At 40.7% G+C, this 25,300-nt stretch overlaps 2 protein-coding genes across 2 annotated transcripts; one reads left to right on the top strand and one right to left on the bottom strand.

Moving 5' to 3' along the window:
• Positions 1 to 404: 404 nt before the first annotated feature.
• On the bottom strand, positions 405 to 16,365 carry LOC113341578 (protein DA1-related 1-like). The gene is made up of 11 exons (XM_026586401.1): positions 16,306 to 16,365; positions 16,059 to 16,164; positions 15,778 to 15,934; positions 15,459 to 15,525; positions 15,199 to 15,306; positions 14,963 to 15,067; positions 14,661 to 14,876; positions 14,505 to 14,567; positions 14,251 to 14,360; positions 778 to 836; positions 405 to 688 (listed from the first exon to the last, which is right to left on the bottom strand). Exons 1-11 carry the CDS (start codon positions 16,363 to 16,365, stop codon positions 405 to 407), a joined length of 1,335 nt encoding a protein of 444 aa, XP_026442186.1.
• Positions 16,366 to 22,935: 6,570 nt separating this feature from the next.
• LOC113341576 lies at positions 22,936 to 24,612 on the top strand. The gene is made up of 4 exons (XM_026586400.1): positions 22,936 to 23,456; positions 23,724 to 23,899; positions 23,992 to 24,236; positions 24,445 to 24,612. Exons 1-4 carry the CDS (start codon positions 22,936 to 22,938, stop codon positions 24,610 to 24,612), a joined length of 1,110 nt encoding a protein of 369 aa, XP_026442185.1.
• Positions 24,613 to 25,300: the final 688 nt, after the last annotated feature.

Here is a 25,300-nt window from a genome sequence, read left to right as displayed (position 1 = left end):
GATCAATTTGTTTGATTATGTCGATTTGATTCTAGATTTCATGAATTGTAAATCAGTTTTATTTTTTTTTGCACAAACTTTGTGACTGACATGTTTGGTTATTTTTAATCACATAGGGACTCCTCCCTTTGGTCGTCGTCCAATTAACATAAACAAATACCAAATCTTGATAATTCATTTACATAAGAAAATCTGGAGAGAAAAAGACTATAAACATTAAAAGAATAAAATTCCAGGAGTAAGGAAAGCAAGCAGGCTCTACTGATTTACGTACTAAATACAGGAACGCCATTAACGGTTTAGCAGCTTGTTTCAATGGTATATATATGCATAAACAAGATGAAGAAAAGAGACATTTCTTTTTCCCTTGTATGAAACTTAATGAGTGGCTACTACATATGTAACTATGGCAGCCTTCCGTATTTTTTAATATGCTGGAGGGTGGGTTTGAGACCATGCCTATCCACGGCTCTTAAAGCCGTTCTAAATCCGTCCCCATACACCGGATCAGGATTACTCATCATCGACTCAATGAAATATTTCCCAAGTTCCTTCTCAAACGATGATCGTTTTCTCTTGCTTGACCGACCACCTCCATTACCTGCAACTGACTCTGCCTCCAACCACCTGTAAGCCATAACGTTTGCCATACCTTCTTCTACTTCCAACGGGAGTGTGTGAGGATATCCTGTCCCAAGCATACACATGCACAAATTTTAGAATCCAAATAACCTAAAGGGTGTCAAGGTATAGATTGAACACACTAAGGAGAAGTACCATTCTGTCGCATCCAGGCATGCATCATCTCGTGAGCAAGGATTTGTCCACATAACATTCTGAATTAACAAATACAGTTGGATTTTATTGGTTAATATGATCTGCAATTGTGTACACATATATCTCACTATCGGACACGTGTATACAGAAAGGTACGTGGAAAGCATGCAAGTCAAGACATCAAAACACGATGCGTCGCGAAGCACCAAATAAACCCCTAGGAGTTGCTTTATCTCATCCCCAGAAGAGGAGCTAAGATCAACGGTGGAGAGAAAGTCAGCTGACACGGACTGACAGGGGCAGAAGACACTTGTCTGACACGAGCAGACCCCTCAACCACCCGCATTAAACACTCTGAGCAGTGCACGTGTCGACCGACCTATGGAATGAGCGAAGATGCCTCCGCGGGATCGAGGGGGAAACGCAGACCTCTGCGTGATGGACACAAGACACTAGAAGATAAGGTTCCAACGGTCTTCAGAGATGGGTCCCACATTCCTACCTTATAAATACCCAATCTCCACAAAGGGGGAAGGGGATCGAAAAAACATCAGGAGGAGAGAGAGAGAGAGAGAATAGCAAAGGTAAGGAATCCCATAGTGGAGAGAAATATGTAAACCCCAAGTCATTCAACTATTCGTGTAACCGTGAATAATATAGCAGAACAACAAACCCCGTGGATGTAGGCCTTAGTGCTGAACCACGTAAACCTTGGTCTTATTTACATTTCAGCACTTTACATTCATTTAGTTCCGCATGCATTTGCTTATATATGTTGTTTTCCTTTTATATTTGTACCCCATGCATAATCGCTACGCAGGGGAAGTTGGAGGAGGCCATGATAAACCCGTGGGTTTTGAGCCAATGAACCCACATCAGGGTATCATCATCGTAATCTCTTTAGACTTTAACAATTGATTGCGGGCATTCGGACCCCGCGTAGTTCGTGTGTCCACAATTTGGCGCTAGAAACAGGGACTTCGTCCCGGTAAAAGATTTATCTTGTCCTGTGATTTCATTCTAATTTGGCATACGATTGCTCCGATTTTATCAGCTCTGACTGTATAGATCATTCGTCAACAGTATTATATTCAAAAACCCACCTTTTGCCTTCGATAAGAGTTAGTGTTCCAAGCATGGGTTATTGTCCTAATCCGTCGGATTTACAATTTTCATAGTTTTTTTTTATATACTAAAGATCGCCTTTAATAAACCCGCTTTTGAAAAATTGTATTTCGACAACTAACCCGCTTCACGCGGATATTCCCGTTTCTGTTTGAATAAATTTATACAGAGAGAACGTGTTGTGAGTAAAGAAGGCGAGTTTACGCTAGATTTCGTCAACAAAAAGGCACGTGATGGAGAAGACGCAGGAAGCAGGAAAATCCAAAGCTTTGTCAAAAGAAACACCCCGGACAACCCCGATCATCACCCGAAGCAAGCAGAAAGGAGATAAAACTAAAATGACCAATCGAAGGCAGGATACCACTGAAATCACTTCACCCATGAACGCTAATTCTGTTGCAATGGCGGCTCTCAGAGCAGCAACGATAAAATACGGGGAAGCCGCGGTAGTCCCGAAGGCTGCGGAGGCTAGCAATACCTTCGCCATGAGTCAACTTAACCAACCAAGGGAAAGGGTGGATGAATCCAGAACATTCCAACCCGCGCATCTGCTAACCTTTGGAATGCCGCTAACAAATAACCAGAATCAAACCATACCGGCGGCTCGGGCACCGCAGAGGGGCGCTCACTCCAATTTGGAAACACCAGCAACAGAAGTTGAACCCCTGCCACCTTTAGTACAGACCATGGAGGAGGGCGGCGCCACGGCTGTAGCGGCACGTGCGGGGACTCCCAATCAGGGGTCCAACCAATCACACCAACTAATGGCTGAGCTCGAGGAACTGAGAAGGAACCAACAGGTTTACGCAGAAGCTGTAGCACTTTTGGCCAGAGAAAATCAAGATTTAAAGGAGCGGATTGCTCTAAGCACAAAGACCAACCAACAACTTGATGAAGCAAGCTCCAAAGCACCAGAGCCAAACCAAGACTGCAGAGTCGTCCTAGCGACTAATGAAGACGCGACAAGGAGACATAGCGTATCCGACCCGGATTATGACGATGAGAGAATCAAACGGAAATGATCTGAAGAATTTAGAACACCAACGCGCAATGGAGGAACTGCGAGATGAGATGATGGCAGAGATCAGGCAATTGAAAAATAAACAAGGAGGGGGAAGGTTAGAAGAGGTTATGAGAGAAGCTAACTCCACGCCCCTGACGCATCGCTTGGCCAACACCCCTATTCCCCTGAAATGCCCTGTCCCGACGTTCGAATGCTATGATGGGTCCAGCGACCCTGCTGCACATGTTCGGTACTACAACCGCGTCCTAGCAAGATGGGGACAGAACGACGCCGTACTCTGTAGATACTTCCCGTCAAGTTTGAAGGGATCGGCGTTATCATGGTTTGATAATCTGCCACCAAACTCCATACACTCATACGACCAACTGGCAGAGAAATTCTTAAGAACATACATGTACAACAAGACTGTAAACACTGGGATGGATAAGCTTTTTCACTAGCAATCGGCTACAAGGAAACCACGAGGGAATACACAAACAGATGGCATAGGATCTGCCAAGCCATAGGAAGCGTGGACCCAGTGGTAAGCATCAATTGCTATAAGTGGGGCTTGGACCGAATGAGTCCCCTATTTGTTGAAATTCACGGGAGCGTGCCCAAGACAGAAGGCGATCTCCGAATAATTATCGAGAAGCACGCTCGACTTGAAGAAATTCAACGGGAAAACCCGAGGGCATATCCGCAGAGGTCTCACCGCACCAATTCAGCAGAACAAACCAATGGGGCCAAAAGGGGTTCCTCAGATGAGAGACCTCACGAAGATAGAAAGGAACGGAGGGATGGAACGAAGAACAGGCGACCGAAAATTCGAAGACCAAGTTTACACGAAACTCAACGCTAGCTATGCTCGTATCCTGCGGGAGATCAAAGGGAGGGAAAACTTAGAATGGCCATGGTCTAAGGGAAAGCAGCCCCCAAGATCCGAGAAGTCTAAAGATTACTGTGAGTATCACTGTTTCAACGGACACCAGACCGAAAAATGCAAGAACCTTAAAATAATGATCAAAAATTAATTGATGCGGGAGAGCTCAAACATTACATACGGAAGGAGGTTACCGAGGACAGATCCAAACGAACCAAACCAGTCCAACTTCCGGAAGAAAACCGAACAATCAACACCATCTCGTGTTCCGAAGCCACAGGACCCTCGCTCACAGCACAGATTGGAAAAAGGTTACGGAAGCAATTCGAAGATCGCTGCGAGTTATATAAGGTCGATGGGATAACAGTGGACGAACATGAAAAATGGATGGAATTACCTGTCATCTTCGATGCCGAGGATATCGAAGAAGATATGGAAGACCATAACGATCCCTTGGTCCTGACATTACCAATAGCGGGATGTAACCTCAAAAAGATCCTCATAGACGGGGGAAGCTCTGTGAATGTCCTATTCTATGACGCATTCAAGCGGATGAAGCTCCATGATGAACAGTTGATGACCTCTTATCACACCATCTACGGATTCAATGGAGCGGCCACGAAGCCCTTGGGAGACATTGTGTTACAGGTTAACGCAGGGCCCATGAAACTGGATACCCGATTCAGTGTGGTGGATACCCCTTCCCCCTACAACGCCATTATTGGACGACAGTGGGTACACAAGCTCAAAGGAGTTGCGGCAACATACCACCAGTACCTCAGATTTCCAACACCTGAGGGAATTATGGAGATCAAGGGAGATCGAATCGCTACACGAGAATGCCAGGCCACTCAGGATCATATCAACAACGAGCAAGAAGAACAGCGAAAAATCCGAAGAGTAAGAAATCAAGAAACCACGCAAGAGAAAGCCGTAGAACTATTCCTTAAGGAAACCACAGGAAAAGGCTTGACGAAAGGGTAATGTCCGAGGCTCGGAAACAAGTACCTCAACAATCAACAAAGAGCAGAAACACGCCAAATAGCAATTAAAGAGCGCCCCAGTCCTCGGAAACCCAAGCCTATGTTCACACCGTGGAACCCACTAAGGAAATCAACATAGGAACGGGAAGAAGACCCGAAGAGGGTCAAAATCGGGACCATCATGGGCGAAGGGAGAGAACATTCCTTAACCAAATTACTTAAGGAATATGCGGATGTGTTCGCCTGGAAGTTAGGAGATATGCCAGGGATCGACCCAAAAGTAATCCAACATGAACTACGCATCAAACAGGGCACCCCCGTTCAGGCAGAAAATACGAAAAGTGGCTCCAGAATATCATGAGGCGGGTGGGTAGAAACAGAACTTCGGAAGCTACTAGACGCAGGATTTATCAAGGAAGTCAAGTATCCTACCTGGATATCCAACATGGTCATTGTTCCTAAGAAAAATGGAGGGGTTAGAATATGCATCGACTTTACTAATCTCAACAAGGCGTGTCCAAAGGACAGCTATCCCCTGCCGAGCATAGATCAACTGGTTGAAGCAGTTGAAGGGTACGAGGAGCTGTCGTTTATGGACGGATACTCTGGTTACAACCAAGTAGCCCTGGCAGAAGAAGATCAGCAACACACAGCATTCTATACACCACATGGCCTTTATTGCTATACCAGAATGCCTTTCGGGCTCCGAAACGCAGGGGCAACATACCAAAGGATGGTCGATGCTATCTTCAAACCATGGATTGGAGGAACCCTAGAAGTCTACGTGGACGACATGCTCGTCAAAAGCAAGCTGCGTAAAAATCACCACCAGGACCTGAGGAATATTTTCAATGCAATGAGACACATCACATGAAAGTAAATCCGGAGAAATGTACTTTCGGTGTCACCTCAGGGAAGTTCCTCGGTTATCTGGTGACGAAAAGGGGCATCGAGGTAGACCCAGCTAAGATTCAAGCCATAGTAGAGATGCCGTCACCAAAGAATCTAAAGGAAGTGCAGAAGCTCAATGGGTCCATAGCAGCGTTGGGCAGATTTATTGCACGGTCTTCGGACAAGTGCAAACATTTCTTCAATATTCTTAAGAAAGGGAGCAGGTTCGAATGGACCGCCGATTGCGAGGAAGCATTCCAAAAGATCAAAGAACATCTAGCTTCGATCCCTATCCTGCAGAAACCTGACCCTGATGAAGTTTTGGCACTGTACATAGCAGCAACGGAGGACGCAGTCAGGCGCGGTATTAGTCAAAACCAATACAAAGATAGAACAGCCTATCTATTACGTCAGCAAGACACTCAATCCCGCGGAAAGAAATTATACTAAGATTGAACAACTCATCCTCGCACTGGTATGGGCTACCCAAAAACTGAGAACCTACTTCCTAACTCACTTCGTCAGGGTACCATGCAGAGCACCATTGGAAGCAGTCCTCAAAAGCACAGGAAAAGTGGGCCGAATAGCCAAATGGAACACCCATCTGGACCAATTCAACATCATTCATGAAATTCAACATTCTCAGAAGTCCCAAGTTCTGGCAGATTTCTTAGCAGACCTCCCTCTAGACAACGACGAAGAGATCAAGGGAATACCAGAAGCCGAGGAAGCAATCAAGGATCCAATGGATATCCTCGAACCTGCGAGTCATAGACAATGGGAAGTCTTCGTCGACGGATCTAAAAATAAGGAAGGGGCAGGAATAGGATGGTATTGTCATCATCACCCCAACTGGAGAAAGGATCATACAGGCACTTAGATTGGAATTCAAAGAGCATACCAATAACATTGTTGAATACGAAGCTGTCATACATGCCCTACGTATAATAATAGAGATGGGGGTAACCGATGTAAGGCTGACAAGTGATTCGCAGCTGGTCATACGGCAAATCGCGCTCGAATATAATGTGTACGATGACACCCTTTCAGCTTACATGGCATTGGTCCAAACATTGGCTTCACAAATCCCGAACATTAAGTTCCGGCACTTATGCAGAAGGGACCTCAGGCATGCGGATGCCCTAGCATACATATCATCCATGTTGAGGGATAAAAATGCCGAAGGTATTAAAATAGCAAGGGTATACGAGCCTTCGATTGCATCTCAATTCTCCTTCGCTACCAATCAAGATACGATGGAAGAAATATTGAAGACCAAGTAGGAGAAGACATCCATAACGACTTTGATGAAAGAATCTTGTCAAAAGCAAATCAAGACGAAGATTTCAGCAATGAAGATGACTGGAGGGTGACAATACATGCTTCCTCGACAAAGGAAGCCTACCTGCGGATCGGAAGCAAGCTAGAAAGACGCTCTCCAAAGTGGGAAGATACGATCTTCGGGACGGGGTCCTATATAGAAAATCTTTCCTCGGACCATTACTACGCTGCTTATCCCGAAAAGAAGGGCATCGAATTCTAAAGGATATCCATTATGGTGACGCAGGGAATCATAGCGGTATGAGATCACTAGCTGACAAGGCAAAAACGCAAGGATATTACTGGCCGACCATGATACAAGATGCTGCGAGGATGTCCCGACGATGCGAAGAATGTCAGCGCTTCGCGAAAAAAATCCACGCGCCGGCAACATTGTTAAACTCTGTCGATAGCCCGTGGCCATTTGCAAAATGGGGAGTAGACATCGTCGGGCCTTTCATCGAAGGATCCAGGAAGAGACGATTTTTGATAGTAGCCACGGACTACTTCAGTAAATGGGTGGAGGCTAAGGCCTTGGCCAGGATCAGAGACGCGGATGTGTTCACTTTCATATTCCAGAACATCATTTGCAGATTTGGTATACCTGCTGAAATTGTGTCTGATAACGGCAAGCAATTACAGGGAAAAAATATAGACATGCTCTTCGACACCTTTAAAATAAGAAAGAACAAGTCCACCCCTTATACCCTCAAAGCAACGGACAAGCGGAAGCTACCAACAAGACCCTCGCCCTTATACTCAAAAAACAATTAGACGAGCATAAGGGAAGATGGTGCGAACAACTGCACAATGTCTTGTGGGCATACAGGACAACACGAAGGTCCGCTACCGGGGAATCCCCGTTTCTTCTTACTTATGGAGCTGAAGCAGTCATACCTACAGAAATCCTCATGCCAACCACGAAGACTGAAGCCTGGGAGAAAAACCTAACAACAGATATGATGTTAGAAAGGTTGGACGACTTGGAGGGAAGAAGGGAAGTAGCATTGCAAAAGATGGAAAATTATCAACGAAGACTAGCAAGGGAGTACAACAAAAAGGTAAAGCTACGAAATTTTGTAGAGGGACAGTATGTGTTGAGAACAATCCCACGATATCAGCAAGAAAAGAAATGGGGAAAGTTAGCACCTACATGGGGAGGACCGTTTATGATCCACGACATTGCGGGTAATGGTTCTTACTACCTTCGTAATCTAAAAGGTGAGGTCCTCCGGCATCCTTGGAATGCTAAATGGCTCAAACCATACTTCCCATAGAAGCAACGCAGATTTGAATCTGCTGGGAATATACCAGAAGAAGAAAGGAGCCTCCCCGCCCAACATGTTTCTATCTCTGGAAGAGGAATTGCAGACCTCAACTTATCAATTAAACAAGCTTTCAAATTATCAAGTCTGTGGAATCTACCTACAATATTGGGGAAAGTAGTTAATCTACAATCTCTCAGGGCTCCCCCATCAGTGTCCATAAGTGTAGGACCAGGGGGAAGGCACCCAGCAGAAAGAGATACCCAACCAATCTTAAGGCAACGGGTCGACGGAATGGGTGCGTACATATTTTACGCCCCATATCCTAGAACGTTGCCCCGGCCCCCACCGTCTGGGAATCCTCTGGCCCAGGATTTGCCAGCGGGGGGTGACAGGTCTCAAGACGATCACGAAGGTACCTTCCTTTCGTATCGCACTCAAAAACACTTAACTTTTGTTTTGATTTTTCACAAACTTAAAATACAAAAACATTGTAGGTATATCAAGAAGAGGATTCATTTCATAAAGGGTGATTACAAGAAGTGAACGGCCAAAGCCAAGGATACACAATCAAAAAACATTCCTTTTACATCGTTACAAAAAGCACAATTATGCCGCGGACCCTACAGAACGCTGCCATCTCTACCTAGGTGGCGGTCCCGTCGTCAGGATTTTCCGAAGACTTGATGGGACGCTCCCACCAGAAGAGGGGCCCGAGGAGCTGGGCAATGCAGCAGGAACGGGACGACGAGGGTAGTTCTTCACGAGACCATGTTCATTCCTTAGGCCAAGCTCTATCCTCTCCAGCATCTTGTTCGTCTCCTCAGCCAATTGACAACGAGCCTTATGTTTAATAACTGTTGTCCGCTGTTGGGCTTGGGATAATAACGAGGATAGCCGATTCACTTCTCTGGAAGCAGCACCAACGGCCTCCTCGCGGGTGGCTGCTAAATTCTTGAAGTGATTGGTTTGTTCTCTTGCTGTGCTAAGGAAGATTGAGCCTTTTCAAGTTCTTCATTTGTGACGCGAAGGCGTTCCTCGAGCCCTGAAAAAGACAACACCACGGAGTTAGCGTAGAAAAACAAACAAGATCACACTCGATGAATTGGGATTATACCTTCGACACAAGCCGAAGCCTCTTCATATTCATTAACAACCGCATCTCGCGCTTCATCAAGATGATCATATTCCGCGGATAATTTCTTATAGTCTAGTTGAAGGTTGGTGAGAGTAAATTGACAGGCATCTAATTCTACCTGCTTCATCGAGTCCATATGACGAAGGTGGTCGACCTCTTTATTTATCTCTGAGACCCCTTTGCTGAGTATACATGCACACTTCAAGATTCCTCTCAGACTCAGCAAGACGGGCTACATCGGCACGAGACGCGGAAAGAGCATTGCTGAGAGCATAGACTTCAGCACGAGCATCATCTCGTTCCCTGGCAAGACCAAGCATATTATCTTGGACCCCTGAAAGAGGAATGGACCGCGCCGTCTGTAATTCTTCTTCCAATAGCTGAATCCTAGATTCCAACAAGGAAGTACGCTCGCGGGCTTCCCGCAGATTATCACTGGTCCACAGCAGTGTGCCATTAAATAAAGCACGATCATGGTTGTACAGATTTTGCATGTCGACCATCTGAACATGCCGCGCGCGCCATACTTCAGCCCGAGCATCCCATTTCCTAGCCTCACTCTTAATCTTCTCAACCAAATCTCTAATACGAGATTTTTGCCGAGCTCTTTCGTTTCGAAGCCATACCAGCTCGGGGATGCCACCCACTGGACATAGGGTGGGGAGACTCAGACAGAACAACTAAGAGATAAAAGAATGACGACATACGGCGAGGGAAAAGAACCAAACCTGTGAAAGTGGAAACTTGGCTACGAGTTTGCTCTAACTCAGCGCGCACTGCAATAAGTTCTGAACGAAGATCAGCCTCTGCTTCACCCAGTTTTCTTTCTCCTTAAGGCTTTTCTTCAGCTCTTCTATTTCCACCTCCGCCGCAGATAATTCCTTTTCCCGATGACGAAGCTTAGCCTCGAGCTTCAGAGATTTTGCTTTAAAGAACTGATATAGCACGTGGTTGCAATGCTCGCTCCTCATCTACACATCAAAATGACAAAACATTATTCAACCGAAGCGTCCTATTCTCACGAACAAGCATGTACGAAAATTTACCTCCAGCACACGCTGTTGCGGGGAAGCCATATTGATACCCGTCGGCAATAGCCATCATATCGGCAACAGAAGTAGGAGGCTCCGGCACGAGGGTAGCTTCGGGAACGGTCAACCTTTTCCCCAGGCTTCAGACACCTGCGCCTCGAAGACATCTCCATCATGCGACGGGTATACGCGGTTGATTCCTTTTCCCCAACAACCACAGGAGCAGGATGAGAGACAAACAGAAGATTCTTCTCCTTAAACCAACTCATGATGGCATCCTCACCCTCAGACATCGGCGACTGGGGAAGACTATCGGCGGGCGCGTCAACAACAGATTTTCCTTTGACCGACTCGACCCCCTCAGCATGAACGTTGGCATGTTCTCCCGCGCCTACATGCACAGCGGCTCCTCCGCACCAACACCTTCTACAGCAGCATCACCATTACCATCACCACCAAGAACATCCCAATCATTAGGGGAAAGTAAAGAGAAGTCCTCGGGAAAATCGAGGGCTTCGTCAAAGAACTCCCCCGTGGAATACATCCGATCGAAAGAAAATTCTTGAGAAGTGGGGAGGGTATCCATGACATCACCAGCAGGGACGGAAACATCCTCGATGACAACATCATCCGCCACAACCCTTGTTCCTTCCTCATCACCGCGTGACCAGCGAAGACCTCTTCTTCGGCATTGATAGGGGAGGTACCAGTACGTTCCTCCCCATCTGTAATCTCGTCCTCAGCAAACTCTTCGTTCACAGGACTAGTAACTTCTTCTTGGGCCTCAACCTCGCCCACCACCATAGTAGAAGACTGCTTCGGCCTAATCTTTTCTTCTTCAATACCTGAAACCGACACCACAAAGGAATTATTCTTCCCGTCCGATGGAAGTTATAAAAACGAAACACAACTAGAATCTGCGTACCTGAGCAGCTGAGTATTCTTCGATGGGAGTATAGCACCGGAACCATCCTCCTCGTCTCCCTCTACGACATCCAGGGCATAAGGAAAATTCATGCCCGCAAAGTTCAGACGCCAGGGGCAGAAATCTCCATAGCGAGCGGGAGGAGATTCGCGCGGCTTACTATTCTCGGTTGGCCGCCATCCGCGGGAACCGGGAATCCAACCGTAAGCCCACGGACCTACTATCTCAATGACAGTGGCGTGCCACTCGTAGTCATGATCGCGCTTGATCCTTTCTCGCGCGGGGAAGAGTTTCCGACGATTGGACGCCTCCGTGCCAGGAACATACTTCAGCTTGGCATCGCTGACCTCATTTAACAGACGAATCTCGCCTCGAGGAGCAGGAAGATTCCGAAGGCTGACACTCCACGGCTTGCGATTCCTGCTATTGACGTAATCACCGAAGGAGTTATTGAAATTCTCAGGAGTGTACCATTCCTTCTCCAAGGGATTGGGGACGTAGCAGTCATCGACGTTTCCCCCTTACTCCGCAGATAGCATTCCTTCAGGGCGCGGAGATAATTCCCCGATAATTGGGATACGGAACGGCTATGAGTATTTGTGGAAGAACCCTCACGACTAGCGAGCACGTCGTAGTAGAAGGAATCACCCGATTTGTACAACGGCAGCATCAGACCAGCCTCGAAGGCCCCAACCGTCGTTAACAAGTGAAATTCATCGAATTCGTACTTAGAGATCAGCTCATACGTAATATCATCCTCGGGGGCATAAAACGAACCCCGAAGGCTTGGAGCTCATGCTTCTCCTTGAATATTTCAAGATCGATATGCTTGAAGGTTACTTTTCTCCTGCTAACAGAAACACTGCGTATCAAGGGAGCAGCCTCTTCCTCCTCGGCGGGGCCGGATGAACTAACAAACGCTTCAGACGCTTTTCTCTTCACGGGGGGATTCTTTGAAGATCCAGCCGCAGGAGCTACGCCCTTTGTATTCTTCCCTTTAAAGTTGGAGAAGACCGTAGATGCTCGGGCACTAACGAACGTAAAGGAGGAACGTCAAAAGCAACAGCGCGGGGAGGAGCCTGCGTACTCCGAGTCTCTTCACGAGGACGCACCATTGAGTGATTAAAGACTCTCCGTGAGCCAGACGGAATTATCGGAGGAATCTCTTCCCGAGAAGACGAGGCTCTCGCTCCGAAGAAGAAACTCGACTCCGACGAACATCATTGAGACTCTCGACGCTGAGGAGATCTCGACAACCTAGAATCAGGAGTCTCATAAGTAGGCCGCGGACGGTCAGACATGGCTGCGGAAAGAATAAAATCAAGAACAGGTTACACACAATAACCAAAAATCAAAAAACACATTCATAGCAATACAACCACGATAACATAGCAACCCTAAAATTAGGATACAATCTCAATACTCCACCCTCGAAGTAATGGCTGCCTTAATTTAAGATGAAGAACAGGGGCAAACTAGTATGCAAGCATCAGAAAAAGTTCTTCATCACAAACAAGGAACAACAATAGCAGAAAATTCAAATCAACACGGCATAAAACAGTGAAATCAAGAAAAGAAAAACTCACCGGCAAAAACAGCAAGTAGAAGAAACGAACAGGGGAAGATCCCAGGTGCAATAAAGACTGACAGAATTTAAGATCACAGGTGCAATGAAGACTGACAAAGAATTTAAGGTCACAGGTTTAATGAAGGCAGGCAGGAAACTTAAAGGAAGAATGAACTGAGAGAGTGTTTAGGAAGAATGAAATTAAATTTCCTCTCTATCCTTAAAATACCCGAAAGAAAAGAGAAAATTAAGGGAGAAATAGGAAAACGTGCCCGTTACATAAGCAGTTAATGCACGAATAAAAGACGTGCCCAAGTATCTAGGAGAAGTTATTAGGAGTGAGAAGAATGTGCGACGATAGTTTTTCTTCAAGGCACCCATTAGTCAGTTAAGCCTGAAGAAAAGGGGCAAATTGTGTACACATATATCTCACTATCGGACACGTGTATACAAAAAGGTACGTGGAAAGCATGCAAGCCAAGACATCAAAACACGATGCGTCGCGAAGCACCAAATAAACCCCTAGGAGTTGCTTTATCTCATCCCCAGAAGAGGAGCTAAGATCAACGGTGGAGAGAAAGTCAGCTGACACGGACTGACAGGGGCAGAAGACACTTGTCTGACACGAGCAGACCCCTCAACCACCCGCATTAAACACTCTGAGCAGTGCACGTGTCGACCGACCTATGGAACGAGCGAAGATGCCTCCGCGGGATCGAGGGGGAAACGCAGACCTCTGCGTGATGGACACAAGACACTAGAAGATAAGGTTCCAACGGTCTTCAGAGATGGGTCCCACGTTCCTACCTTATAAATACCCAATCTCCACAAAGGGGGAAGGGGATCGAAAAAACATCAGGAGAGAGAGAGAGAGAATAGCAAAGGTAAGGAATCCCATAGTGGAGAGAAATATGTAAACCCCAAGTCATTCAACTATTCGTGTAACCGTGAATAATATAGTAGAACAACAAACCCCGTGGATGTAGGCCTTAGTGCTGAACCACGTAAACCTTGGTCTTATTTACATTTCAGCACTTTACATTCATTTAGTTCCGCATGCATTTGCTTATATATGTTGCTTTCCTTTTATATTTGTACCCCATGCATAATCGCTACGCACGGGGAAGTTGGAGGAGGCCATGATAAACCCGTGGGTTTTGAGCCAATGAACCCACATCAGGGTATCACCATCGTAATCTCTTTAGACTTTAACAATTGATTGCGGGCATTCGGACCCCGCGTAGTTCGTGTGTCCACAGCAATCATCCAAAAACGTTATATATATATATATATATATATATATATATATATATATAGGTATGCATGTTTAGGTAGGAGTTACCTAGGATATCCAAACAAAACGCAAATGCTTGTCACAACCGATTTTCCAGGGGCCAATTTGTATGGTTCTGTTGGCATGCTACCGAATATGTTTCCTATCCTTCTTGGGATCTGTTGATGTTAAAGTAGAACGAACACAAAAACTAAATGATATATGACTTGTTCGTGAAAACTAATTTATATAGTACTTTCCTGTGTAAGTATTAATAAATGATCCGAAGGCTAGTTTATGTTGTAATGCTGAAGAATACTTACATGTCTAATCATCTGTGTTTGAAAGGTAGTCAGGCCTCTGATCTCACGCAACCTATGAATATTCTGCCCACAGCATAGGAAAACAAATTCAGAAAACCCTGCAAGTAAATTTGCTCTTTATAACAACTGATTTCTTATGGGTTTTATATGTCTTACATGAGTATTTTCTTCACCAACGGCACCTTTCAGTGCTGACCTATCAACCAAGAGCACTGGAAAATCTACTTTAACTCTCATGTTTAAACCATCATAATAGTTCTCTATATCTTCGAGAAGAGGTTTAGATTCTGCGGTAGACATGAGTGCAGAATCCAAACACTTCAAACAAAGTTTGCGACCATCACCCAGTGATATATTCTTCTCATCTCTTGGCTGTAATATTCATATATCAAGAGAATTCATAGTTATAGGTGGACTAAAGAAATATCAAATATTAAGATTTTAATAAATTTGGTTACCTCCAGCCTCTGGCAGCTGCAACAACTAGGAGTGCCATCATTTTGGTGCGAGCGACAATACTTATGGTTGGCCCATGATTGGTCAGTTACATAATCTGACGGGAGCTACAGAAAATATTATATTCCAACATCAAAATTAGAGAGTAACCTACTAATGAATTATGAAACTCACCAACTAGAATAATATAATTTTTCACTTTTTTTTTTTGTTCTACTGTCAGTGAATAGAGACTTACGCCCTTGCTACAAACATCGCATGTTGGACCACGATGATAGCTACTAGGCTCCTCCTGCCTCGGAGGCTGAAGACATTGTTTATGGTGTGGCTTGTTGCGCCTCCATACCTACAACCAAAGAAAAAATATCTAGATGAAAATTCCCAACACGTATACACAATTAATGAGTAACCCTATAAAGAAGTATGCATAGGAGTAATCCAACATTATCATAAGAAATTTGAATCAGAGCTGAATAAAACTAGTTTCTGTGATCATACCACTCTATCCTTCATTCGTCCATTGCACTGAGAGCATCGAAAACATTCAGGATGCCAGGTTCCTCGGCTGCACCGAAGGTAATTCCCCGTCAACGCTTTATGGCATGCGCTACAATTTCTAAACAGAGAGATTAGTTGCTGAGTAATATATTATATTTGCACATGACATTAAACTGAGGAAAAAGTGGAACATATAGCAAAACCGTCAATATCAGCCAAAAGTCGATTTCGAAAGCATAGGCTTTAATTCTTAGAGGAACTATTTTTGAGAGCATATGTAGGAATTGAATTGCAACAAAATATAACTTAATCAAGATACCTTCTAGATACTCTATATACTACTCCTCGTGGTGCTTCAGCTAGGGAAAAGATCGCTTCGTATTCATCATCAGGATGAGACTCCAACTCACTTTCTTGTAAAGCTCTAGCAAGTTGTTCATCTTCATCCGAGTAATAAGATTCATAGTCTAAAACATCTACACACATATGTAATCATATGTGAGAAAGAACGATATTCTAGATTTTGGAATACAGTAGCAATATAAAACATGATAGATTTTGCAGAAATTTATTCAGTTTGTTTAACATAATATTACTGACCGATCGCTTCCTTTCCTTTTCGACGTTTTTCTTCTTCTTCTTCGAGGGCAAATCTAACAGCTAGATCTTCAGCTACATCATCTTCATCGTAGTACGCTGATATATCCTATACATTCAGTGAAGTTCAAATGGAATGACAATGAATATAACTAACCTTGCATTTCGTGTTACATTTAAAGGTAAAGTTGATAATAAAAACATAGTTTGTGAAAAGATAATAAAAACATAGTTTGTGAAAATAACTTACCTCACTGATTTGTATTTTGGGATTTGTTCTTGAACTACGACTTCCTTCGAATGAAAACATCTTCTATTACCACCTAGAGAGCCTAATTTCGAAGAACTGAACGCTATCTTCTTCTTCTGTACAGTAAAAGTTTCATCAGTTAAACTAACAAACCATAGTTTAATTATGTAAACACTCCTCCATTAGAATACAGTAGATTCTTATTGCATGATGTCCTCATCTTTTAACTTCATTAATAAACCATAGTTTAATTATGTAAATACTCCTCCATTGTTTTCTAAAATACACTAGAATCTTATTACATGATGTCCTCATCTTTAACTTCATTTTGGGTTATCAAAGGTAAAAAAATCGGGTCATTTAGAATTCTTAACTATTGTATGGTATATTTTTCCTTTAGTATTATAGGTAAAAATATATTTTGAATTTATATTAATAAGGTACAAAATCTTTTGAAAATCCAAAAATAGCTAATATTAGAAATTTTTGTCTGCTTTTGGTCGGAATATTTTTTAAAAGAAATAATGGAAAACTAAATATGTAAGTTATTACCTTAATATAGTTTCCAAGCCGTGCGAATTTGTGCTTAACAAGCGTGTACATAACATTTTAATCTCAACTATTGATTTAATTTAGGGAGTTACGTACGTATGTGTGTATAGAGAAAAAAGATAGGATGTGATAAGGAAAACACAAATATGAGTTTTTTTTTTTGAAAATATATAAGGAACTCAGGTTTGATTTCTCTTTCTTTTATACACTCATCATTAAGATGAGATGACATATATTTGGAGCCCAAAATATAAGATCTATGGTTAAAAATCAGTAGTTTTAGATTGGAATTTTACTTTCAAATTTATAGTAGGACTAGAATAAAAGCATCCAATGGAGTATGAGTATTTATCATATGTGGAGACCTAAAAATAGGTATTTAATAAGAGCAACTCCTATGGAGTAAAAATTAATCCATATTTTCGTGATAATCCACATTTTATGGATAAAAAATAACACAATGGGTAGTATTTACATCCACATCTCTCTGACGTCCGGATGATACTCCATATATTTGGAAAGTTCCCTATGGAGTAGTCCATTCGATCTTTTTGTATTGATTTCAATCCATTAATTAATCAATGATTGCTAGATCCATCCTATTCATGGGCGAAGAAAATAGCAAGAGCATGAATTAATGTGTATTGCTAATTCTATATGGAGAAGGTATTTCTCATCAATTAGGATTTTTAGAGCATCTCCAACAAAGGGTGAGAGTGTTATTTTATTTTGACACTTAGGATTTTAGACGCTCATTTAGATTAAATCCATCTCCAACAGTAGGTCTTATAAAATAGGAAGGGTGTCAAAACAAATATGAAGGTCTTAGAGAAAGTCTTATTTAGACCTTGGAAATGACCTCCGTGTCATTTGTTTGACTATTTTTTCTAATAATTATTATTAAATAAAATTTTCTAAACCAATAGGAAAAACAGAATCATTATTATCTTTATCTAAAAAACAAATCCTAAAACTAATACCCCACACCACTGGAGATGGTTCATGAGAAAAACATTATGCTTTTTGCAACATATATATAACCCCATAAATAAGGATCTAAATAAAAACTCCACATAGGATTGATAGCACCCACTGTTGGAGATGCTCTTATTGTATTTGTGAATCCAATATAAAACTTGAAATGGGAAATGCATCGATTGTTTCATACGGAATCCAATTAAAAACTAGAATTGCAACATTGTTGATTGTTTTACTTGAAATCCAATTCAGTTAAATTAAGTGACCGGATTTTGGGGAAAAATTGTGGTCCGGAATGCAACGAGCCGGATGAAATATCCGGACCATAAATAGTCGGATGGAGCTGGGTTTGGTAATGCTTTTGTTTTTCCAAAAGCACTTTCAAAATCTATATATGTCAATAATTTTTGAAATTGGTGTTTGGTAAAAAAAAAATCAAAGTGCTTTTTACCCAAAGCACTTCTCAAATTCCTCAATTTTCAAAAGCTGGGGATGAGGAGCTTTTAAAAGCTACAAAATCATTGTAGCATAAGTTTTGGTCCCACCTAAATTTAATGCTTTATTTATCTTTTTTGTCCCTATTTTATTTTATGAATGACAAAGTTACCCTTAAACTTATATACAATCAATTTTTTATTTCTTATATTTTAGTCTTTAAATATTATTATTTTTTATTTTCAAACTATTTCATTTACCATTTCATTTCATTTATCAATAGTAAAAATAAAAACAAATATTAAATAATTATTTTAATTAATTTTAGTATTTTTTGTTTGAAAATTATATATATATATATATATATATATATATATATATATATAAAAAGTGGTTAAGTAAAATAATTTTTTTAACAATCATAATAATAGTAACAATTAGTAAATTTAACATTATATGTATTTATATAGAATAGTAAAAAAATTAACTATTTTTAAAACCAATAAAATCGTATAAAACTTTTTTCAAAGATATGTCTGTTTTTGTCATTTGCTACAACAACAACGGTTAAATTTGATATTTTACCAAACACACTTTGACTGTTTTTTTAATCAGCTATAACTTTAGTTAATATTTTACCAAACATCAAACTGTTTTTTCTCACAGCACAACACAGGAACGCACAGCAGAAAAGTGCTTTTACAAAAGCTGCAGCAATACCAAACTAAGCCATGGTCGGTTTTGAACATAAATTTTTGAGGTCCACATATATACGGAGAGTCATTAAGTTACGAATGGTTTTAGCTCCACGCCATAGGAGTTGCCCTAACAAATCATGTTTTGATAAGCATCTCCAGTGTTAGTTGTATACATATCTATTTTGATATAGTTGTCGCTTATTTATAGAAAAAATAATTCACTAAATCTAAAAAATTAATTAAAATAATAACAAATTGATGACGTGGGAATGGATGGGAGTCCCCAAAAGAATGCGCAATTGGGGGATATAAGTTACTCCCCCAACCAATAATATCTGTTAAGGGGTGTTTTTTGGGGAAGAAAATACGAAACTACCCTTTTAAAAAATAAAAGCTAAATGAAACACAAAAAACCCTACTCCCTTTTAAATTCTAAACATTCCCCACTCCCTTTCAAATTCCCTTCTCCTTCTCTGCTGGATCCTAATTTTGATTTTTTCTTATTTTTTTTTACATTCGGTAGGGATGAAGACCATGCCGGTAGTGATGAAGACTATTTCAGTACTGAGTGCCGACATAGATTTAGGATGAATACCACGCCGATACTAAGTGCCAGAATGGATTTTAGGATGAATACCACGCCGATACCGAGTGCCGGCATGGATTTTAGGATGAATACCATGCCGATACTGAGTTCCAGCATGGTTATTTAGGATGAATACCATGCCGATACTTGCTATTTCAGATTCATTTTTTTCTGTACGTTTTTGTCCTCAAACCGGCATCAACAAATTCAATGGTAATGAGTTATACTAATTGTCATCAAACTAATTATAATTAACCATTAAACATGATTACTGAGGGGCAGATTAGGAATTAGTTAAAATACATGGATAAGGGGTGACCTTGATTTACTATTTAAATCCCGTTTTTGTGTTTTTCCTCTATCCCCAGTTGGTTTTAGTATCCCCCAATTGCGCGTTCCTCCAAAAACCCATACTCTCCTCCAAACTCAAACTTCCACGTCATATCAAATTTTAATTATCCAACCACCACTGGAGAGGTTTTTGTTGTTGAGAATTTCTAAACTCTTAGGTGACATCAATGTTTTTTAAAACTCATACTCCATTGGAAATGCTCTAACCTTTATATTTTGCATTTTACTAAAGAAACTATTTGAGAAAAATTATCTTTATTAAAATTTAATTAAATTCGGTTTGCGTAATTAACAAATTAAATGAGGTGAGATTGAATCCTAACTTGTTAACATTAATACATAGGAGTTCAAATTTGTGCACCCTCTAAAACCGGGGTGCACATTACGACCCTCTTTATTCGAGGAGTTTAATATCATAAACCACTATTCGTATTTTATTTTTCTAATTAAAAAAATAAATATCAAAACTCAAGTTTCCATACAATAAATATATATTTTCCTCTCTTTTTATTACAATCACTTTCGGTCAAGATAATAATCAGATGGAGATACAAAAAAATCACTCAACAGAACCTCCCACCGGTACTACCAGGAATGCAATCCTCTACAAACATTATGCATTAGATTCCCAAGTCAATCACAATTTTAATAGGATGGAGTAAACACATCCGGACTGGATCAAAATCAACACATATGGAGCATCTAGAGGGCATCCGGGACTGGCAGGAGCAGGAATTATTTGCCGAAACGAAAATGCTATCACAATGTTAGCAATTGCACAACCACTAGGGATAACAACAACGCTCACTACGGAAACTTGGGTCATGCTCATAGCGTCAAGAGAAGCTACAGATCGAGAATGCCCAAAGGTGCAATTCGAAACGGATTCGGAAAATCTTCTAAGGTTTTTAACCTCGACAGCCAAACCACCTTGATACTTAAACAACATGATAGCAGAAATCAAGTTTAGATTGGCCCAAATTACGCATTGCACAATAAACCATATTTACAGGGAAGGAAATCAGGCGGCGGACGGGTTATCAAACAAAGCAGCATATGACATCACAACGGGAAATCTATCCACAACAATCTGGACCACAAAACACCATCGTGCATTGGTCCTATTGTAATGGCAGACTCCATGGGTACAATGTACCCTCGTGTTATTTCTTCCCAACTTTAATAAAATTTCATGCTTCAAAAATAAATAAATAATAATAATAATAATCAGACAGAGATTATCTGCTTCGTCACATTTCATACTTACGATGTCCAGAAATTTAATTTGCACCATCTATAACATATAGTAAAGAACAAGGAAAAATCAAACGACTTATAAGGAGAAGATGGAGGTGTAGAACACAAAAAAGGTTTTCTTCGTATCTTTTATAGTTAACCTTCTTCTGCAAATACAAAAGGGCTTTCATTTTTTACGGATCGCAAATTCCAATTTTACGATTATGGATCAAATTTCTCTGAGGTATATCTATTAATCAGGTCCTTAGTAGCCAAGAACGTGAAGAGACATAACGAATCTCAGTGAGAACCGCGAATTTGCGTTCCTCAGTGAAAATCGTGATGGTAACGCGCTCTTGACAAGAAAGAAACGCGCTCTTATCGTCGGAGGAACGTTTCTCTTTAATACCCACAATTTCCAACTGTAATATCTTATTGAAGAATACCTAATATATCTGGCTAAATATCCTGCTAACTGAATATTCTTATATCTTCGCATCTTTATCTACTATATCATATATCTTCTTATATATTCTAGGTTAGTCTAAATATAAGCCTGTAATTTTTGCATTACTTATCTACCTAGTTTTAGTTTTTATTTTATCAATAAGTTAGTTTTAGTCTTTAACGTTTGTACGGTAAGAGATACTCTTGGCTATTGAGTATTCCATCTTCCCTTGCACGTCTACACACTACGCCACTTACAACCCCAATTTCACTGGGTAGACAAGTACTAAATGTGAGATATATTGTAGGAAACTAGAAGAAAGTAATACTTCATTGAGATTTTCTACTAAATGTTATATGATGATGTATTATTTCTTGTTTATAAATTTGGAAAAACTACTAATAACTAAACCTAATTTACGTTCCTGAATCGTTCCTCGAATTTTATTTTTTGAATTTTTTACGATTTACGTTTCCGTCCTCGTTCCCGCTCCCGTCCTCGTTCCCGCTCCTGGCTACTAAGATCAGGTCTAACAATTATATCCTCCCTTTGATTTTTTTTATTTTCAAGTTAACTTTTGATCCTGATAGAGGATTTGATTTTAGTGTAATCGATGTGTGTTTCATTTTTGGTAAGCAATTATGTTATTGAAGAACATATACGAAGTATAAGGATGTATATGCAAGCCCGGTATTAAGATTGGATTATAGTTGTTTATACATGATTTCGATTTTACAGAGTTGGAGAATTTTGGGGGAGACGAGAGAAAGATTGATGGCATAGAGAGTCTTACAAGTTTTTTTTTTTTTTGGAATTTCCAAAAATATAAATATAAAATAAAAATTGAAAGTGGTTTTGTTGACTTTATCAACAAATAGAGTAAGCCATAATGTGTACCCCGGTATTAAGGGGTGCACAAATTTGGACTCAGTACGTAGTCCTTCCTAAAGTAAATGCAGAATTTTTTAATGTATGTACATAGATCACTATGTTGATCACTTTGACAACGATATGTATAGTGCACTGCCAGATGGAAGTATAAATTACGAATGGAATTTTATTTCATTTTCTCTTAATTCTATATCTCTTCCTCGTCTTCATTAGTATCGATTTTGAAGGAACAGAGAAATCATCACTGCTTTTTTATCTAGGGTTTGTTTGTGGTAGTGAATGTGCACGAAAAGCGTTGAATTCATTGAATTATAAGAAATGACTATAATGGATTATATACACAGAGATTACCAAAAATAGAAAATAGAAGGCCTAGAATACAAGCTAATAAGGAAACATATAATACGCCTTCATGTGTATATATGTTGGAGAATAATACGCCATAATGAGGATATATGCTGGAGCATAACTTTCACTTATCTACTCTGGTGAATGGTCGATCAACTGAAAAGTTTAAACCTAGTAAAGGACTTAGACAAGGTGATTCTTTGTCTCCATACTTGTTTCTTCTTGTGGTTGAAGTGCTCTCAAAGTTTCTAAATGATGCAGTTCAGAAAGGTCAAATCTCTGGTTTCCAAGTGGTAGAGAATGGTTTAATGATCTCTCATTTACAGTTTGCTGATGATACTTTAATATTCATTGATGCTTCAGTGAAGGAGGTTAGAAGACTTTTTATTATTTTGTCAATATTTGAGTCTTTAACAGGATTAAATCTTAACTTGGATAAGAGTACAATGGTTAGTGTAGGAGCAGATGATATCATTGAGGATTTGGCTAAGGAACTTGGTTGTAAGACTGAAAAACTTCCTATAAATTATTTAGGAATGCCTATTGGAGCTCACTGGAGGAGTACTTCTGTTTGGGATCAAGTTCTTATTAGAATGAAGCAGAGATTAGCAACTTGGAAGAAGAAAATGTTAAACAAAGCTGGTAGGCTAGCTCTTATAAAACACTGCCTTTCCAGTCTCCCTATTTATTTTCTTTATTTATTTCACCTTCTTGTTAGTGTGGAAAAGAAGATGATAAAACTCATGAGGAACTTTCTCTGGGTGCTATAGAGGGTGAGGAGGAAGATGGTTTGGGTTAGATGGCCAAAGATCAGCTTACCAAAAGAAAATAGTGGTTTGGGAGTGAAGAATTTAAGAAAAACTAATAAAGCTCTTCTTGCCAAATGGGTTTACAGATACTCAAGGAACAAACAAGCACTTTGGAGAAGATTAGTGCAACAGAAATTTGCAGTTCAGCAAGATATTCTTATGCCTGCAACTGATAACAAAGCTCGGTGTAGAAGCTTATGGAAGAATGTGGTGAATGTGGTCACAGATTTACAAGGCTTTTGTCAGTTTACAGTTAAGAATGGTAGAGTAATTAGATTCTGGAAGGATAAACGGTTGGACAGAGGGTGTTTGAAAGACATCTTTCCAGTTATTTATGGTGCAAAGACATTTCAGTGGCAGACATGGTTGTTTCTAATGGATGGAAGAATAATTTCAAGAAAATTTTGGATGTTAATGAGAAACTTGAATGTGATCTTCTTAGAAGGGATTTAGGAAACACCCATGTGTTTGTAGAGGAGGAGGATGAGCTACATATTGTACAACATTTTACTGCTAAGAAGTGTTATGATGCTCTTATGGGTGAACTAGAACCATGTCAGTTTCATCGGCATCTTTGGAAGAGTAATATACCTAATAAAGTGAGTTTCATTCTTTGGGCATCATTTCATCATTCTCTTCCTACAAGGGATGTGTTGAGTAGTAGAGGAATTCAAGCGGAAAATGAAATATGTGTGTTTTGTAATTCTGCAAGGGAGTCTATTGATCACATGTTAATCCATTGACCTTACTCTTTTGAGCTATGGGATTACTTTATCAAAGCATTTAAAATTGCATGGCCTTTACCAGGGACTGTTATTGGATTGTTTGATTCCTGGTCTTAGAATGTTCTTCATGGCAGGGGAAGGAAAGTCTGGGAAATTATACATTATGATGTTTGCTGGATCATTTGGAATGAGAGAAACAGTCGAGTGTTTGGAGGAAGACATAAGAACATTGCTGAAAATAGAGATTTAGTTAAGCAGACTGTTGTTCTCTGGTTATGTGAGTCTGACGCTTTCAATTATGTGGATACCAGTCACATTTGGAGTAACTGGGAGCTTCTTATGAGCTTGTAGACGAGACATTTCAGCTCATCTTCTGCAGTTTTTTGGGGACGTTGTTGTTTCTTCCTTTGGGTCTGTTCTGGTGTTGTTGGTTGTTTCCAAGGAAAGTTGTTGTGCTGCTGTTCGTCTAGTAGCAGTGGTTGATTTGGCGTGACAGCTACAAGGTGTGGTAGTCAGTACTGATGCTGGAATTTATCCTCATTGATTTTCTATACAGTTCGATGTGGTAGCTGTTTGGTACGGACATGGTACTGGTGTCAGTGTCTTGTCTTCCTATGGCATTTTCAGCTTGTTGAGATTTGCTTTCTGTTTTGTAATCTGATGGCTAGATCATCATCTTTTTCTTTTAATATAACGTTTTCTCTCGAAAAAAATAATAATAAATAACTTTCGCTAATACCCCTTTTTCAAACTCATGATGGTAAAGCGTTAATCATCGGGAGTTTGTCAACTAGAAAAAAAAAGCGCGCAACAGAATGTGATTTTGTTAAGAAATTTGCAACCTGCATAGTGGAAGGCATGTGTGGAAGAGAAATTTCACCGTGCAAATAATGGTGTCGAATGAAACGGCAATGAACTTCAATGTGCTTGGCGATCGA

The sequence above is a fragment of the Papaver somniferum genome, unplaced genomic scaffold, assembly GCF_003573695.1.
Source record: "Papaver somniferum cultivar HN1 unplaced genomic scaffold, ASM357369v1 unplaced-scaffold_3, whole genome shotgun sequence".
Taxonomy (NCBI): domain Eukaryota; kingdom Viridiplantae; phylum Streptophyta; class Magnoliopsida; order Ranunculales; family Papaveraceae; genus Papaver; species Papaver somniferum.
This window is presented reverse-complemented; position numbering and strand designations above follow the sequence as displayed.

What these genes read in the sequence shown, in the direction of transcription:
- LOC113341578 (XM_026586401.1), bottom strand. Translation starts at nt 16,365, where the DNA reads ATGTTTTCATTCGAAGGAAGTCGTAGTTCAAGAACAAATCCCAAAATA. An exon ending in TTGGTGAAGAAAATACTCAT is followed by an intron (nt 14,568 to 14,660) that starts GTAAGACATATA and finishes TGCTGTGGGCAG; the next exon opens with AATATTCATAGGTTGCGTGA. An exon ending in TGCCTGGATGCGACAGAATG is followed by an intron (nt 689 to 777) that starts GTACTTCTCCTT and finishes TGCTTGGGACAG; the next exon opens with GATATCCTCACACACTCCCG.
- LOC113341576 (XM_026586400.1), top strand. Translation starts at nt 22,936, where the DNA reads ATGCTGGAGCATAACTTTCACTTATCTACTCTGGTGAATGGTCGATCA. An exon ending in GCAACTTGGAAGAAGAAAAT is followed by an intron (nt 23,457 to 23,723) that starts GTTAAACAAAGC and finishes ATGGGTTTACAG; the next exon opens with ATACTCAAGGAACAAACAAG. An exon ending in AGAGTAATATACCTAATAAA is followed by an intron (nt 24,237 to 24,444) that starts GTGAGTTTCATT and finishes GGCCTTTACCAG; the next exon opens with GGACTGTTATTGGATTGTTT.